This window comes from Pongo pygmaeus, chromosome 15 (assembly GCF_028885625.2).
Source record: "Pongo pygmaeus isolate AG05252 chromosome 15, NHGRI_mPonPyg2-v2.0_pri, whole genome shotgun sequence".
Taxonomy (NCBI): domain Eukaryota; kingdom Metazoa; phylum Chordata; class Mammalia; order Primates; family Hominidae; genus Pongo; species Pongo pygmaeus.
This window is the reverse complement of record NC_072388.2, coordinates 63,166,764-63,184,118: the sequence shown is the minus strand read 5'-3', so window position 1 is coordinate 63,184,118 and position 17,355 is coordinate 63,166,764. Positions and strand designations below refer to the sequence as shown.

The 17,355-nt window shown below is 43.0% G+C and overlaps 1 protein-coding gene across 1 annotated transcript; it reads left to right on the top strand.

Moving 5' to 3' along the window:
- The first annotated feature begins 6,363 nt into the window (after window positions 1-6,363).
- On the top strand, window positions 6,364-8,576 carry LOC129012347 (uncharacterized). Its single transcript, XM_054447987.1, has 2 exons — window positions 6,364-6,510; window positions 7,623-8,576. Exons 1-2 carry the CDS (start codon window positions 6,364-6,366, stop codon window positions 7,881-7,883), a joined length of 408 nt encoding a protein of 135 aa, XP_054303962.1. The 3' UTR covers window positions 7,884-8,576.
- Window positions 8,577-17,355: the final 8,779 nt, after the last annotated feature.

Genomic DNA, 17,355 nt, shown 5'->3' with positions numbered 1-17,355 from the left:
TGCAGTGGTGCGATCTCGGCTCACTGCAACCTCTGCCTCCCGGGTTCAAGCGATTTTCCTGTCTCAGCCTCCTGAGTAGCTGGGATTACAGGTGCTCACCACCCGCCTGGCTAACTTTTGTATTTTTAGTAGAGACAGGGTTTCACCATGTTGGCCAGTCCGGTCTCAAACTCCTGACTGCAGGTGATCTGCCTGCCTTGGCCTTCCAAAGTGCTGGGATTACATGTGTGAGCCACTGTGCCCTGCCAAAGGAATAACTCTCTAATGGGGAAATTTTAGGCATTGTGACAGGCAGATATAATGGGCATTGATGAGGGGCCATTGATGATGTCTCTCAATAATCACTGTATAGGTCATTCTCTCCTCTATTCTCTGCTTCCCTGAATCTGTAAGGAAAAAGGCAGTCCTAAAAGTTGGATGGAAATAGGTAGGTTGCAATACAATTTATTTTCAGGAGATTCTCTATTTTACTACCTCTTCATAGAATTGCCTATCATAGACGGGCACGGTGGCTCACACCTATAATCCTAGCATTTTGGGAGGCTGAGACAGGTGGATCACAAGGTCAGGAGATCAAGACCATCCTGGCCAACATGGCAAAACTTTGTCTCTACTAAAAATACAATAATTAGCTGGATGTGGTGGCACACACCTATAATCCCAGCTACTCTGGAGACTGAGGCAGGAGAATTGCGTGAACTCAGGAGGCAGAAATTGCAGTGAGCCAAGATAGTGTCGCTACATTCCAGCCTGGCGACAGAGCAAGACTCCATCTCAAGAAAAGAAAAAAAAAAAAAGAATTGCCTATGATAACCAAACTACGTTATAGTATTACTATAATTGCTATGGTCCAAACTGGAATCTTGCTCACTCATTTACCATTTACTCATTTAGTCTTTTTTTTTTTTTTTTTTTTTTTTTGAGACTGAGTCTCACTCCGTCACCCAGGCTGGAGTGCAGTGGCGCAATCTCGGCTCACTACAACCTCCACCTCCCAGGTTCCAACGATTCTCCTGCCTCAGCCTCCTGAGTAGCTGGGACTATAGGTGCGTGCCACCACACCCGGCTAATTTTTGCAGTTTTTAGTAGAGATGCAAGGTTTCACCATGTTGGCCAGGCTGGTCTCAAACTCCTGACCTCGTTATCCGCCCGCCTCAGCCTCCCAAAGTGCTGGAATTATAGACATGAGCCACCGCGCCCGGCCTTCATTTAGTCCTTTGGCTCATTCATTCGTTTATTCATCCAATATTTATTGAGCATTCAGTTTTCTTTTCTTTTCCTTTTTGAGATGGAGTTTTGCCCTTGTCGCCTAGGCTGGAGTGCAATGGCGCGATCTTGGCTCACTGCAATTTCTGCCTTCCGAGTTTAAGCGATTCTCCTGCCTCAGCCTCCCGAGTAGCTGGGATTACAGGCATGCACCACCACGCCTGTCTAATTTTGTATTTTTAGTAGTGACAGGGTTTCTCCATGTTGTTCAGGCTGGTCTCGAACTCCCAGCCTCAGATGACCAGCCCACCTCGGCCTCCCAAAGTGCTGGGATTACAGGTGTGAGCCACCATGCCCGGCCTAATAGTTTTCTTTACTAGAGTTCTTGGGTTTTCTGGATTTCACTGTATATTGTCAAACTGTTTCCTAGGAAATAATGTATTTTTAAAATTTCATTTATTTATTTTATAAATAATTTGATTCTAAAGGTGGAACAGTTTGGACCAGCTCATGGGAGAACTGTCTTTTTTTTTTTTTTTTTTTTTTTTTTTTGAGACAGTCTTGCTCTGCCTCCCAGGCTGGAATGCAGTGTTACCATCACGATTCACTGCAGCCTCAACCTCCTGAGGCTCAAGTGCTCCTCTTGCTTCAGACTCCTGAGTAGCTGGGACCACAGGTGCACACCACTATGCCCAGCTAATTTTTGTAGAGATGGGGATCTTTCCATGTTGCTCAGGCTGGTCTTGAACTCCTTGTGGCTCAAATGATCCGCCCATCTCTGCCTCCCAAAGTACTGGAATTACAGCCTTTATTTCTTTTAGATTTTCAATTTACTGCCACCAAGTTGCAAAATGTTCTCTTAGAATTATTTTTATCTTTGCATTCTGTATCCATTCTGTATGCATATCTATATATTCTGTATATTCCTCCTTTCTAATATTGTGTATTTTCACTTTCTCTCCTTTTTAACCAGGCTTGCCTGAGGCATCTATTTTATCTTTCCAAAGAACCAGTGGTTCTTTTTGAGACAGGGTCTGGCTCTGTCTGTTGTCCAGGCTGGAGTGCAGTGGCGTGATTACGGCTCACTGAAGCCTCAACCTTCAGGGCTCCAGTGATCCTCCTGCCTCAGCCTCCCAGATAGCTGGAACTATAGGTGCACGCCTCCACGCCTGGCTAGCTTTTTGAAGTTTTTGTAGAGATGAGGTTTTGCCATGTTGCCTAGGCTGGACTCAAACTGCTGAGCTCAAGTGATTCTCCCGCCTCGGCCTCACAAAGTGCTAGTATTACAGGCATGATCCACCATGCCTGGCCGGTTCTTTTTTTAAAATATACATTTTATGGCCGGGCACGGTGGCTCACCCTGTAATCCCAGCATTTTGGGAGTCTGAGCTGGGCAGATCACTTGAGGTCAGGAATTAGAGACCAGCCTGACCAATGTGGTAAAACCCCGTCTCTACTAAAAATGCAAAAGTTAACTGGGCATGGTGGTGTGCACCTCTAATCTCAGCTACTTGGGAGGCTGAGGCAGGAGAATCACTTGAACCAGGGAGGTGGAGGTTGCACTGAGCTGAGATTGTGGCACTGCACTCCAGCCTGGGCAACAGAGCGAGACTGTCTCAAAAATAAATAAATAAATAAATACACATTTCACTAGTTTATTTTGATTTATATGTAATGAATATATATAGTATGTTTATTAAATCTGCACCCTAATTTCTCTTTTCCCTTTAAATGTGCTTTTTTTTGTCTTTTGTTTTTAAATCAGAAAAAGAGTAAGTACTATTAAATGTTCCTCTGTAGCTTGTCCAATAGATTTTTATAAGAAATGTTTCTTTTCACTATGTTCTATGTATTTTTGTAATCTTAGTGTTGATTTCCATTTTTTGGCTGAAGGTATTCAGAATTTTTGTTTGTTTGTTTTTTGTTTGAGTGAGACAGAGTTTCACTCTTGTTGCCCAGGCTGGAGTGCAGTGGTGCAATCTCAGCTCACTGCAACCTCTGCCTCCCAGATTCAAGCAATTCTCCTGCCTCAGCCTCCCTAGTAGCTGGGATTACAGGTGTGCACCACCATGCCCAGTGAATTTTTGTATTTTTAGTAGAGATGGGGTTTCACCACCTTGGCCAGGCTGGTCTCGAACTCCTGACCTCAGGTGATCCCCATACCTCGACCTCCCAAAGTGCTGGGATTACAGGTGTGAGCCACCACACCCAGGCTAGAATTTTTTTAACCCTTTATACACACACACACACACACACACACACACACTTTTCAAAATCAAATATACCAAGAGTCTTTTATTGAAAAGGAGCAGCCCTCTTCTGTACCTCTCTTATTTCCCAGAGGGAACTCTTTAACTGTTTCAGCTGTTTCTGATAGTAACTTCCATTTTCCTAAATAACATTAAACTGCCTTATCTCGCGTTATCTATATTAGACATATTGTTGATTTCCTGTTATATGATAGATGAAATTTCATCTCTCTTATACCACTTTCCTACCTGCTCCTTTCATCTTCCCAATCTGGTTATATTGATATTTCAAGCTAAAGGCATAATCAGCATTTACTTTACCGTGATACTAAATGTTTACAAAAGCATGAAGTACTATATTCTTGGTACATTTTCTTTCTTGTATTGCATTTTATTTTTCCTACAGTTAATACCTTCCTTATATTTTCATACGTTTATTTTCAGTGTTCATTTATTAAGGTTTTTTCCTGCCTAAATGTGTATCAGATGATCCTTTAGTCTTTAAAAATCTCCCATTTTTTCTCTCCCAAAGTCCTTCATTCCCTTGCTTCAGTCTGGATTTTGCTCTGTGGGCCTGAGCACAGCCATGATCCTGTGACTTTCCTTCTCTAATCTCCTGGTTAGGTTTCATTGTTTGCCGAGCCACATTTCTTCCTCTTTTTTGGTTTCCTTTCTTATTTTACTGGAATACATCCTCCAATGGCTTCCTAAGAAATGGTGCCTTGAAGAGCGACATTTTTTGAGGTCCTTGTGTGAATGACAATGTCATTTTTTGAATCATCATACTCAATTGATAGCTGGGTTTAGACTTTATTTTCACACACAGACTCCATTATCTTCTAATCTCTAGGGTTGTTATTGAGAAAAATACGCCATTCTGATTCTTGTTCCTTAATATGTTATTTTATTTCTTTAATGGATTAAAACATTTACCATAACTTTTTTGTAATAACATTTTAGATAACTAATTTTTTTCTCATAATAAAATTAATTCAGCTGGGCATAGTGGCTCATGTCCGTAATTCCAGCACTTAGGGAGGCTGAGGTGGGTGGATAGCTGGAGCCCAGGAATTTCAGATCAGCCTGGACAACATGGCAACACCCCATCTCTACAAAAAATTTAAGACCTAGCAAGGCATGGTGCACACCTGTAGTCCCAGTTACTGGGGAGGCTAAGGTGGGAGGATGGGTTGAGCACGGGAGGTCGAGGCTGCAGTGTGCTGTGACTGAACCACTGCACTCCAGCCTGAGTGACAGAGTGAGACCCTGTCTCAAAAAATTAAAAAATCATGTGTATTAGTGAATATCTGTAAAGTAGAAAATAATAGAAATAAAATTGAAATCACCAGTAATCCCATTTTGTGATAACTAGTATTAAATATAGGTATATTTCCCTCTGATTATTTTCCATGTATATTTTTATCATCATTGAGATATACATAGTTTTTCTTAATCCTTTTTTCATTAACTACATCATTGTTAATTTTTCTTAATAAATATGTTTGAAAACAATTTCTAGGCAATAGATAATCTATCATATAATAATTTTACTTTTTTGACATTTGCATTGTTTCACTTTTTTCTATTATGAATAATGTTGTAAAGAATATCTTTGTGGGCCAGGTGTGGTGGCTCACACCCGTAATCTCAGCACTTTGGGAGGCCAAGGTGGGCAGATCACCTGAGGTCAGGAGTTTGTGATCAGCCTGGCCAACATGGTGAAACTCCGTCTCTACTAAAAATAAAAAAATTAGCCAGGCATGGTGACAAGCGCCTGTAATTCCAGCTACTCGGGAAGCTGAGGCTGGGGAATCACTTGAACCCGGGAGGCAGAAATTGCAGTTAGCCAAGATTGTGCCATTGCACTCCAGCCTGGGCCACAGGAGCAAAACTCTCAGATATTCAAAAAGAATATCTGAATATCTTTGTGGCCGGGTGCAGTGGCTCACGCTTGTAATACCAGCACCTTGGATGAGCAAGGCAGGAGGATCACTTGAGCCCAGGAGTTTGAGAAAAAAAAAAAAAAAGCCGGGTGTGTACACCCTGTAGTCCCAACTACTCCAGAGGTTGAGATGGGAGGATCACTTGAGCCTGGGAGGTCAAGCCTGCAGTGAGCTGTGATAACACCACTGCATTCCAGCATGGGTGACAGAGCAAGACCCTAACTTAAAAAATAAAATAAAATAAATAATATATTTGTGTGAATCTTTTTTTTTTTTTTTCCCGAGACAGAGTTTCGCTCTTTCGCTCAGGCTGGAGTGCAGTGGTGCAATCTCGGCTCACTGCAGCCTCCGCCTTCCAGTTTCAAGCGATTCTCTTGCCTCAGCCTCCTCAGTAGCTGGGATTACAGGCACCTGCCACCACGCCCAGCTAATTTTTGTATTTTTAGTAGAGACCGGGTTTCATCATGTTGGCCATGGTCTCAAGCTCCTGACCTCGTGATCTGCCTGCCTCGGACTCCCAAAATGCTGGGATTACAGTCTTGAGCCACTGTGCCCGGCCCTTGTGTGAATCTTTATCCACATATTTGATTATTTCTTTATAATACATTCCTAGAAAAATTGAACTAATCTATGCTACTGCTTGGTGCTTATAAAATCTATTTCATTGTACCCTTGGTAGTCCTGAGTCATCACTTTTATTGTCATATTTTATTTTCTTGATTATTTTAATAATGCTTATTTATGGTGAAAAATATTTTACTTATGGAAGTAATGTTAAGCCTGCAGTGTGTTAGTCTGGAGTGGATGTGGTATTATGCTGGTGTATAATAACATCTTAAAGCACAATTTTTTACTTCAATACTGTTGATTTCTGCAAAGGAAAACTCAGGGACTAAGCATTCCCAGATAGACAAGCATAGCAAGAAGTTCAAAAAGCTAGAGAAAGACAACATGCAACAAAACAAATGTTATTGAATATTTGGCAGAATTTGCAGATTGCTACAACGCAAAGATTGGAGGAGAAAATTCAGAAACTTCAGAAACAGCTCAGTGATTTGAAATTGTCAAATAAAAATATGAAAACTCAGCTGACAAGAGTAAATGTCCTTAAAGTAAGTAAAGGAAGTGAGGCTTTCAGAAATTCACTAAAGCTTTGGTCTTTTACCATTTTAGAAGCATGCTTTTCATTGAAGCTAAAAAAATTAATATTAAAATTATTTTACATACATACAAACAAAAGAATATATATTTAAGCATATAGAATAAAATTGGAATTCACCACTCATTTTAAGAAACAAACATTACCAATACAATTGAAACCCCCATATATCCATATATCCTCCTCCTTATTCCTCAGTAATCATTGGTATTCTAAGTGTTATTACAAATCCCTTGTTTTTTGTTTTATTATTATTATTCTTTTTGAGATGGAGTCTCGCTCTGTTACCCAGACTGGAGTACAGTGGCGTGATCTTGGCTCACTGCAACCTCTGCCTTCCAGGTTCAAGTAATCCTCCCATCTCAGCCTCCCAAGTAGCTGGGAATACAGGCGCATGCCACCATGCCCAGCTAATTTTTGTATTTTTAGTAGAAACAGGGTTTCACCATGTTGGCCAGGCTGGTCTCAAACTCCCGACCTCAAGTGATCTGCCTGCCTCGCCTCCCAAAGTGCTGGGATTACAAGTGTGAGCCACCACACCCAGTCTGTTTTTTGTTTTAGTTTTACTTGTGTCTCTTATTGGGGTAATAGTTAAAAGTTGTAGTCATTTTGGGGGCTCTTCTTTGGACCTTCTCCATATCAAACTTCAGTTATACTATTTCAAAAATTATGCCTTAAGCCAAACAGGCACTAAATAACTGATCAACTGATATGCCAGTTTATCAGCAATATTTCTCTTACTGAAATGCCAATTATCTTCTGTATTTCTGTATTTGATTAATGTAGGGCTTTAAGACCTTTGAGGATGCAGAAAACATGTTAAGACTCTTTAAATCCCAAGTGGCCAGTTAATAAAAGTGCTAAGTAATAGTTATTGATGAGCACAATCATGCAGAAATGTCCTCTTAATTCAGAAATTTTGGAATGTTTTTCTTTTCCATATATCTCTCTCTTCATAAAAAAAGAAAGAAAAGGAAAAGAAGCAAGAGTTATCATAACTGTTATTTAGAAGAGATCTAATCCTAGTTATCTCCTTCCTGTCCCCCATCTTATATGCTGTCACAGGACAAAACAATTGAAGAGCTCAGGCAATCTTTAGCAAATGTTGAAACGATGAAAGAGAAGGCAAATGTTGAAACGATGAAAGAGAAGGCAGTTGTGAAAACAGAAAACTTGAAAACTACATTAGACTCTGCAGAGCAAAAGGCAAGGTCAGACAAAGAGAAGACCCAGCAGATGTTAGATGCTGTCACTTCTGAGCTCCCCACAGCAAAGAGCACACCTGAAGAAGTATCAGGACAAGAACAAGAGGTTTTTTCAAAATAGTAAAATTAAAATTAATTTAGTTGAAGTGATAAACACCCACGCCTACTTAGACTGTAACTAACTTGACAAAAGGGAATATTGGCTTATGGAATCATGAGTTAAACAACCTAACCTCTAGGTGGGCGGAGATGCACCTGAGCCCCAGGATTAGCACCTGGAACCTACAAGCCCTTCTTGTAGGTCACTTCTTGGCATCTATGTGTCAGCTCATCTGTCTGACTGCTGGTTGGTTTTCTCTGTGACAGGAAACATGATCACTGGCAACCATGGAGATTTATATGGAGTTTCTGTGACAGGAGAGAGAATCTCAAGAAAAGGTTTTATTGACCCAGTTTAGGTCAAGTGCTTATCCCTGCTAAACCCACAGTGGCTAGGGATGGGATATATGATTATTTTATATACTTTAACCAGTGACCAGGAGGGTAGAGTTCTATGACATCATATGTCATCATGTGAAGCTCAGGGGAAACCATGTGTGTCACTTTCTGTGTCACAGTCTAGGAGAATAGAGTAGTGCTTCTTAACTTGCTTAGATTTTCACTATACTTATAAAGCAAATATTTTGAGAGAATTTTTTAAAGGCCAACTGATCATTTGGGGCAATTTTTAAATTATATGTCACTTCTCCATACATTAGTTGCTTAGGAAACTTTTACCTTAAGATATGCTTAAAACATAGTCATGATATTAGCATTTTCACTTTTTTCTCTCTTTAACTTCTGTGTGTTCACTTTCTTGATTGTTTCTATTCCTCTCTTTTATTTTTTGAGACAGAGTCTCACTCTGTTGCCCAGGCTGGAGTGCAGTAGCATGCTCATGGCTCACTGCAGCCTCGACCTCCTGAGCTAAAGCAATCCTCTCACTGCAGCTTTCCGAGTAGCTGGGGCTACAGGCATGCCACCACCACACCTAATTTTTGTATGTTTTGTAGATACAAGGTTTCACCATGTTGCCCAGGCTGGTCTCAAACTCCTGGGCTCAAGCAATTCTCCTGCCTTGGCTTCCCAAAGTGCTGGGATTACAGGTGTGAGCCACCGTGTCCAGTCCCTTATTTTATTTTCAGTCAAATCTGTTTTCCTTTGGTCACCTTGTAGTTCACTCTTCACTTTTTAGATGATTTAGTGTTTTTTTGCCTGAGTTCAACTCTCACATCTGGATATCTTGGACATCTTTTTTGTTCATTTCTATTCTGAATTATTACATTTCTGATTCAAAATAAAGTTTTTCCCCCCATTTTTGCAAATCCTTAAAAAATTGATATTTAATTTTTTTCAGGGGTGTTGTGTCAAATATTTGTCCTGTGTTTCATGGCTGTGTTTTTTTTTGTCTGTTTTTTTCTTTGAGATGGAGTTTCACTCTTGTCACCCAGGCTGGAGTGCAATGGCATGATCTCGGCTCACTGCAACCTCCACCTCCTGGGTTCAAGTAATTCTCCTGCCTCAACCTCCTGAGTAGCTGGGATTACAGGCGGTGCTACAATGCCCAGCTAATTTTTGTATTTTTAGTAGAGATGGGGTTTCACCATGTTGGCCAGGCTGGTCTTGAACTCCTGACCTCAGGTGATCCAACTTCCTTGGCGTCCCAAAGTGTTGGGATTACAGGTGTGAGCCACCATGCCTGGCCCATGGCTGTCTTTTGGGAGTATTTTTTTTTCATCGCCTGAACAGTTTAGATGATAGTGCCTTTCTGTTTTCTTTTTAAAGTAATTTTATGTGAATATAATTTTCCATTTGTCTGTATTCACTTTCAAATTCCTTGAATTGCTCTGGTCTTCAGATGATTCTACTTTAGGGTAGCTGGAGGCAGGGCTTACTCACTAGGTTCCTTAGCTCAATACCACCCTCTTCTGTTGGCACAGTGAGTGCAGTTTCTAAAGTTTACTGGATCAAGCCTTTTTGGGAGTGACGGTTTATATGATGTCTGATTCTGTAATACTGTCTCATTTGTATAAACTTATTAATTTCCACTGTTTGCTTTTTTCTTTTCCTTTATTACCAAGCCTCCAAGGAACACAACTACCTCCCTCTCCCCTCAGAAACCTTGCCCTCTACAACTGCCATTTTTGGTCTCATGTTCTTCCAAGACCCTTGCTTTTCCTTCACTTGTCAGTGTTCTGATCCACCAGATCTCAGATTTGTTCTTGGTATTTCACCATTTATGAACTGTCTTGTTTCTGGGGGTAAGGTTGTCTGTGTTCTACACCAGTGAAAATTAGCTGCACCTTCCTCTGTAGCTGCCTCTGCTGGTTTAGAATATTTATTTCCCCACTTACATGCAAATTGAAGTTTGTGGTATTCTCTAGTTTTGCTTTAGGCATGATTTACAGGTAGTTTTTATTTGATCTCCGTGTTGATCACTATGGTTTTTGGAGGATGGGTAGAGAAATGTGTTTTTAGGGGACTGGTATTATCATTCAGCAAATCAGAAGTCCAAAATGTAATTACCTTATGGATGGAAAATAACAAAATAAACAGCGATAAAATTAAGTTTATAAAAGTGTAAAAACAAGAAAAAATTTAAATGCAAAGGAAATTTTAAATAGTTATTGTAATAGAAGAGATCATTTTTCTAGCTTAAAAATATTGTTTGAAAGTAGAATATATTACATTTAATAATGTTTCATAAGACTAAATTTCTAGTACCAATTCTTTGTACATAATACATGGGTGACCCAAACTAATAACATATCTTGATTTCTGTAATGGTTGTTTGTAGCTTAGTGACTTTCAAGAAACTATTCTCAGCTACTCAGGAGGCTGAGGTGGAGGTTGCAGTGAGTCGAGATCGCGCCACTGCACTCCAGCCTGGGCGACAGAGTGAGACTCTGTCTCAAAAAATAATAAATGAATAAAATTTAAAATTTAAAATGAAAATGGAAACTGCTCACCTTCCGAGGTAGTTTTAGATGTACCCAAGATATCCTTTGTGGGAACAAGTCAGAATCTGGACAGGCCCGTGGGACTCGATGCCTGTTTTAGAGAACTCTTCAGCCTGGGAGGGGTGAGATTATATTGGACCTTACAGAAGTACCATTTTGGAACAAAATAATTATCTTGAATATTCATTCAAGGGATAAATTAGAATCACTTTCCAAATGGCCACAGCCATTATTCCCAAACTGTGTGCCAAGGCACACTGGTGCACTGTAAGGATCTCAGCATGCCATGGAATATTTTGATTTTATTTATATATTTATTGAGATGGAGTCTTGCTGTGTCACCCAGGCTGGAGTGCAGTGATGTAATCTCGGCTCACTGCAACCTCCGCCTCTGGGGTTCAAGCAGTTCTCCTGTCTCAGCCTCCTGAGTAGCTGGGACTACAGGGGCCTGCCACCACGCCCAGCTAATTTTTGTATTTTTAGTAGAGTAGGGGTTTCACCTTGTTGGTCAGGCTGGTCTCGAACTCCTGACCTCCGGTGATCCACCCGCCTCAGCCTCCCAAAGTGTTGGGATTACAGGCATGAGCCACCGTGCCCAGCCTGAATATTTTGATTTTAAAGGGAAGCACTGTAATATTTGACATCTGTCGGGAAGGTACATGAATGCTAGCTTCAACATTAGATCACCCTTCATTCTTTTTGATGACATATCTTTGTCATAGAAACTGCCCAAGGCTTCTCAGGATTTATAAATTTGTTGCCGAGTGAACCTCAGTAGTTAGTGGTATCGCTACCAAAGAAGCTGTCCTGCAAACTTGGGAAAGGAGGCTCTTTCCCCAGATTCTAGGATCCCTGGCTGCAATGTAAGAAACTTGCTTATCCTTCCTCTCAGTAATATCACCAGCCTAGCAAAAGAGGAAAGGTGAGGGACACCCTGCCCAGAGCCTCCACTTGCAGCCCAGCCTGCTCAAGCTGTAAGAACCACCTTCTTATTCAGAATTTCCCCAGGACCACAGCCCAAGGGTCATCTGCCTGCTGCAGCCTTAGCACACGGGAGCCTGGGCGTGAACCAGGCAGACCCTCTCCTCCTTCCAGGACACCCTTCTCTCAGGAAATGGAGGCCCTACCAGCTCCTACAGCCAAGCTTGCCATGATGGCCAAGGTGTTAAGTTGGGCCAGTTTCTGAAAGAGCCACTTTCTGAGCATATTAAAGAAAAATCTCTTATAAAAACAAAGAGGGCTTAGTGTTAATGCTCCTTTATGAATTGTGTTAGTAGGAACTGATTGTTCAATCGTGGGGCAGTGCAAAACGTTAGCTGTGTTAACTCTGAGCAAACAGGGGAGATCCTTCAAGTACCTGGAACACTGTTTCCTAGAAAAGCTTTTAATCATGTGTCCAAATCACTGCCACACTCTTCTTTAATGGTAAGAATTGGATTTAGATTTAAGGCTTTAGATAAATGATTCTCAACCTTCAAGATGCTATGAAATGACCTAATTAAGGAATTTTTTTTTCTAGGCCTATCCAGAGATTCCAGTTCAGTTTGTGGTATGAGGCTGAAGTATGGATATTTTTTTCAAAGCTCCTTAAGTATATAAATGGATAAAATTACTTTGGAAGACTGGCAGTGTACGAGTATTCTGTTGCTGCTGTAACAAATTATCATAAACTTTGTGGTTAAAACAGTACAAATTTATTATCTTACAGTTCTAGAGGTCCCATTGGGCTAAAATTAAAGTGTCAACAGGGTGTGTTCCTTCTGGAAAGGGGAAAATCCATTTGTTTGCCTTTTCCAACTTCTAGAGGTTGCCCACATTCTTGCCTCATTGCCTCCTTCCTCCATCTTTAAAACTAGTAGGAATTGATCAGGCCCATCCAGTCTTTCTCACAGTTACTATTCTCTGGTTCTTTATCTGATTCTACAATTTCTCTGATTCTCCTTCTCTTGCCTCCCTCTTCTCTATTTTTAAGGGTGCTTGTGATTAAGTTGGGCCCACCGGGACAATCCAGAACTCTCTCCCTATTTTAAGGCCACCTCTTGGCAAACTCTGTAAACTTAATTCTCTTTTGCCATGTAACCTAATATACTCATAGGTTCCAGGGATTAGGACAAGGATATTTTGGGGGAGCCATTATTTTGCCTGCTGTAGTTAGCATCTACTAAAATGGAATACATGCATGCCTTATGAAGACATAGTCCCACTTCTACATACATGTTAGAAGCAAATTTTTCAGTGCCACAAAATAAAAGAAAATAGCACTCAAATATAAATTTTCTCAGCAAGACAAATTTACTCCTGCAGGAGGGTGCCCCTCGTAGGTCTGGTCGCCACGAGAGGACACACAAACAAAGGAAAGCAGGGGTTTTTATTATCTCTAATGCAGCTTATCCCTGTTACTGTGTCTTGCCTCCATTGGCTGGAGTTGGACCGCACGATCTAAGTTGAACCTGGTTGGCTAACTTGAAAAGTGCAGGAATGCGGTTACACTGGTGGGAAGGTGGGAAGGTGGGAAGATCAGTTTTTCTGGGAAAGCTGTTACAGCAGGGAGGGGGTGATTTCTTGGCTGTCATGCCTGAGCACAGCAGGATGGGAGGGGCTGATAGACTGGAAGGCAAGATTACTGTAGACAAAGAACAGGGAAATAAGACTTCAGGACAGACAGTGCAAGGAAGTAAAGACCTCTTGGAGAAGAATACCTTGTTTGTAACAAAGTGAAACTCTTTGAAGAGGAACTGTCTAAACTACTTGTTTTTAACATATATAACAGAAATGTGTACATATTCTTTTTTACATTTTTAAATTTTACTATTTTTTTTGAGACAGAGTTTCGCTCTTGTTGCCCAGGCTGGAGTGTAATGGCACGATCTTGGCTCACTGCAACCTCTGCCCCCTGGGTTCAAGTGATTCTCCTGCCTCAGCCTCCCGAGTAGCTGGGATTACAGGCATGCGCCACCACACCCGGCTAATTTTTTGTATTTTTAGTAGAGACAGGGTTTCTCCATGCTGGTCAGGCTGATCTCGAACTCCCGACCTCAGGTGATCTGCCAGCCTCAGCCTCCCAAAGTGCTGGGATTACAGGCGTAAACTACCTCGCCTGGCCAGAAATGTGTACATATTTTATACAAAGACATTTACAATATTACTAACGGTGGCATTGTTCATTGCCCCAAACTGGAAACTATCCAAATGAACAATGGTGGCTTAAGTATGGCAATCAGATCCATTAGTTAAGCATTCGATCTCCTTTGGGGTTGGACAGGGAGAGGTCAACTGGAATGCTGAATTTTTCTGAGGCCAAACTAGAAAGTAACTCTAGGGGCTGGGCGTCGTGGCTCATGCCTGTAATCCCAGCACTTTGGGAGGCCAAGGCGGGCGGATCACCTGAGGTCGGGAGTTCGAGACCACCCTGACCAAAATGGAGAAACCCCGTCTCTACTAAAAATACAAAATTAGCCAGGCGTGGTGGCGCATGCCTGTAAATCCCAGCAACCTGGGAGGCTGAGGCAGGAGAATCGCTTGAACCTGGGAGGCGGAGGTTGCCGTGAGCCGAGATCGTGCTATTGCACTCCAGCTGGGCAACAAGAGTGAAACTCTGTCTCAAAAACACAAAACAAAACAAAACAAAACAAACAAACAAAAAACCTCTAGGACCAGGACTGGAAGATGGCAAATAGGGGAGAGCATGGAGTTCCACTAAGCAAATGGTAATACACTAACATAGTGGAGAAAGCAATGGGCTTGTAAGGAGAACTTGGTTCTTGTTGAACATCCGTCACTTGGTTCTTGTTGAACATCAATCTTGTAACCCTTGATCAAGTCTTGTCACCTCACTAAACTCGAATTTTCTTTATCTCAAAACTAGAAAGAAATCGTGGCCTGGATTTTTGAATTATGGGGTTTCAGGCAGCCACAAACAAGTAGGCTGGCAGAAACCTTTTCTGGTCAAATAAAGGAGTCTGTTGCCCCAGAACAGGAGCCAGGGGCACAGCCACCAGGAAAATTCTGCCTGGGGCCCCATTCCTCAGCTGCAAGGTACCTGTCTTCAGGTGTGGCAGGCTGAGATCTGCCTCCTTGTTCCCTGCCTATCCCGCTGGGCCCCTCCCCTACAAGTGTTCGCTTCCATACAGAGGGACCATTAGGGCCTGTACTTCGTACTTCAAGTCCCCTCCTGTGGTCCAGCATTCCCTAGGGGCAAGTGCAACTGTTTACGCGGAGACCACTTTTCCGTGCAGCCCAACTGAAGGTGCGCGTTCCACTACAGCCTGGTGCTTACAACAGCTCAGGAGGCCGCGCTACCGCGCCTGCGCCCCTCTGAATACGGCAGCGCGTGCGAGGTCCTTAAGGGAAAAGGAAGTAAGGGCGGGGACGAAGGGAGACGACTTCAACGTAGGGAGTTGCTGCTGCTACACTGCCGGCAAAAGAGGACGAGGAAAACGTGGAGGAAGTCGGTGATGACTGGCTGGAGGGGATGATTGGCGGGTGAAAAGAGCCGGGCCAGAACGCACCTTTGCCTGAGGCTAGAAACCCGCCTGAAGAGGGGCTGAAACCCACGCCGGAACCCGTCCGATTCGAGCCAATCAGGGAAAGGAGCCGGGGGAGGGGCCGGGGCGGCCTCGCGGGGGGTGGGCGGGGGGCGGTCTGCGGGGAGCGGGGCGGGGGGCGGTCTGCGGGGAGCGGGGCGGGGGGCGGTCTGCGGGGAGCGGGGCGGGGAGGGGCGGTCTGCGGGGAGCGGGGCGGGGAGGGGCGGCCTCGCTGGAGGAAGGACAGTTTCGCGGGTTCGAGCGGCGAGTCTCCCGGATGCGTCCCAGCTCTGGGGACGCGGTGCAGGAGTGTGAGGGCGCCCGGCTTCCAGGAAGTAATGGGCGGGTCCCTGCGCGGGAGCGTGGCGGGCGCTGGACTCGACAGCAGATGTGGAACTGGAGAGTTTGGCGCGCCTTCAGACTTTGTCACCCATCTGCGCCACCAGACTGGGGTCGGGCCCCTCCGCGTTCTGCTCTGAAGGGCCTGGGTCTGGGCCCAGCACCGCGCTTTTAGAATCTCCTCAGCTGAATCTGACGCTCAGCAGTGGGTGAAGCGCAGCCCCGTTTCGGGCCCCGCTGAGCTGGAAGGAGTATCAGAGCTGGAGCGCGCGTGGCCCCCTCTGTGTTGGGGTCACCCTGGGGTTGCCAGGGCTCAGGGAGGGTCGTAGTCTGGATTTTGTCACCCCCACGTCCCCGCCCCCTAGCAGGTCTGGGGTTGGAGAATCCACGCGGGCTTCAGAAGCTAGATGCCAGTTAACCGTCGAGAGGGGAGGCTCCCTCCTCGTAGGCGTCCACGCTGGAGAAGGAATAAGATGGGCGATTGCCTGGGAAGCCTGACATGGCGACAGCAGCTGGGATGCTGGAGAGGACTGGCCCCTTGAGTTACTGAGTCCGATGAATGTGCTTGCTCTGCTGGAGGAACCGCGCTCAGGTTACAGTCATCCCAGTATGGTCCCGAAGATGCGTGGTTCAGGTCACTTAGGACTTGACCAGATACCGGGTTTCTTTTACAATCCGTTTCTGACGGTGGCCTGTTTCAACTACTGGCAGAGCTCATCTAAAACAGACTTTTAAAAAAATTTTTGGGGCTTTTAGTATTTTTTTCTTATTCCTATATTCTGAGGATATTTTATAGTAGTCTCATATATGGAATTAGATAATCTCTTTTTTGTTTGATTAACAGTTTTATCAAGTATAATGTACATACCATAACATTCACCCATTGTAATTGATTCAGTGATTTTTAGCACATTTACAGAGTGGTGCGACCATCAGCATAATAGAATTAAGGAATTATGATTTTTTTTTCTGGTAATTGCTTTTACCGTTCTCAAAGTTTGCACAAGCGGATATTTTAGAGGTACAGTGTAATATAAGAGCTTCTGAAAATGTCCACTTAAGTTGTTTTATACCTGAGCAAGTGAAATTAAGAAGGGAATTGAAGCAAATATTCCTGGTAAGTTGTAGGGAGTGAAACTTTTGTGTCTTGTAATACCAAATAGATATTGACCATTTCAACTGGTTTTTATGCTGAGGAAATGCATAAACCTCATTTTACAGATGATGCAATCAACTTTGAAGGATAAGTTGCCTACAGCTGTATACCTGTGACTGGTCTAGGCCCCAAACCCAGATGCTTTATCTCTCAGTTTGTTACCCTTGCTACCTCAACAGCTTGGTTTTCAACCATAGTACTGATGTATGTGACCAGTACAAGCCATTCATTTACTGAGCAAATAATTATTGAGTGCCACTGTGTACCAAGAACACTGCTATAGGTGCCAGAGATATTAGTGAATCAGATACCATAGTCAACTGTTCCTGCCCTCAGCTCATCTTCTGGTGGGGAGGACAATTATCAAGTAAAGAAATACATACTTTAATTTTAGAGATTGATCTATTTTTTTTTAATAGGTAAGTTAAAAGAGCAAGGAATAGTAGTGGGAGGCAGAATCTGATGAGAAAAATCTGAATGAAGAGAGGGAGTTAGGATATAAGAAAGAAAGCAAGGGTTTGATTTGAGCAAGTGCAAAAATAGAGTTGTGATTTACTGAGTTGAAATAAGGTGATA

Bases quoted from the DNA above. Each gene is read 5' to 3' on its own strand.
- LOC129012347 (XM_054447987.1), top strand. From the start codon at position 6,364: ATGTTATTGAATATTTGGCAGAATTTGCAGATTGCTACAACGCAAAGA. The intron at 6,511-7,622 runs GTAAGTAAAGGA...ATGCTGTCACAG, and splicing joins CAAGAGTAAATGTCCTTAAA to GACAAAACAATTGAAGAGCT.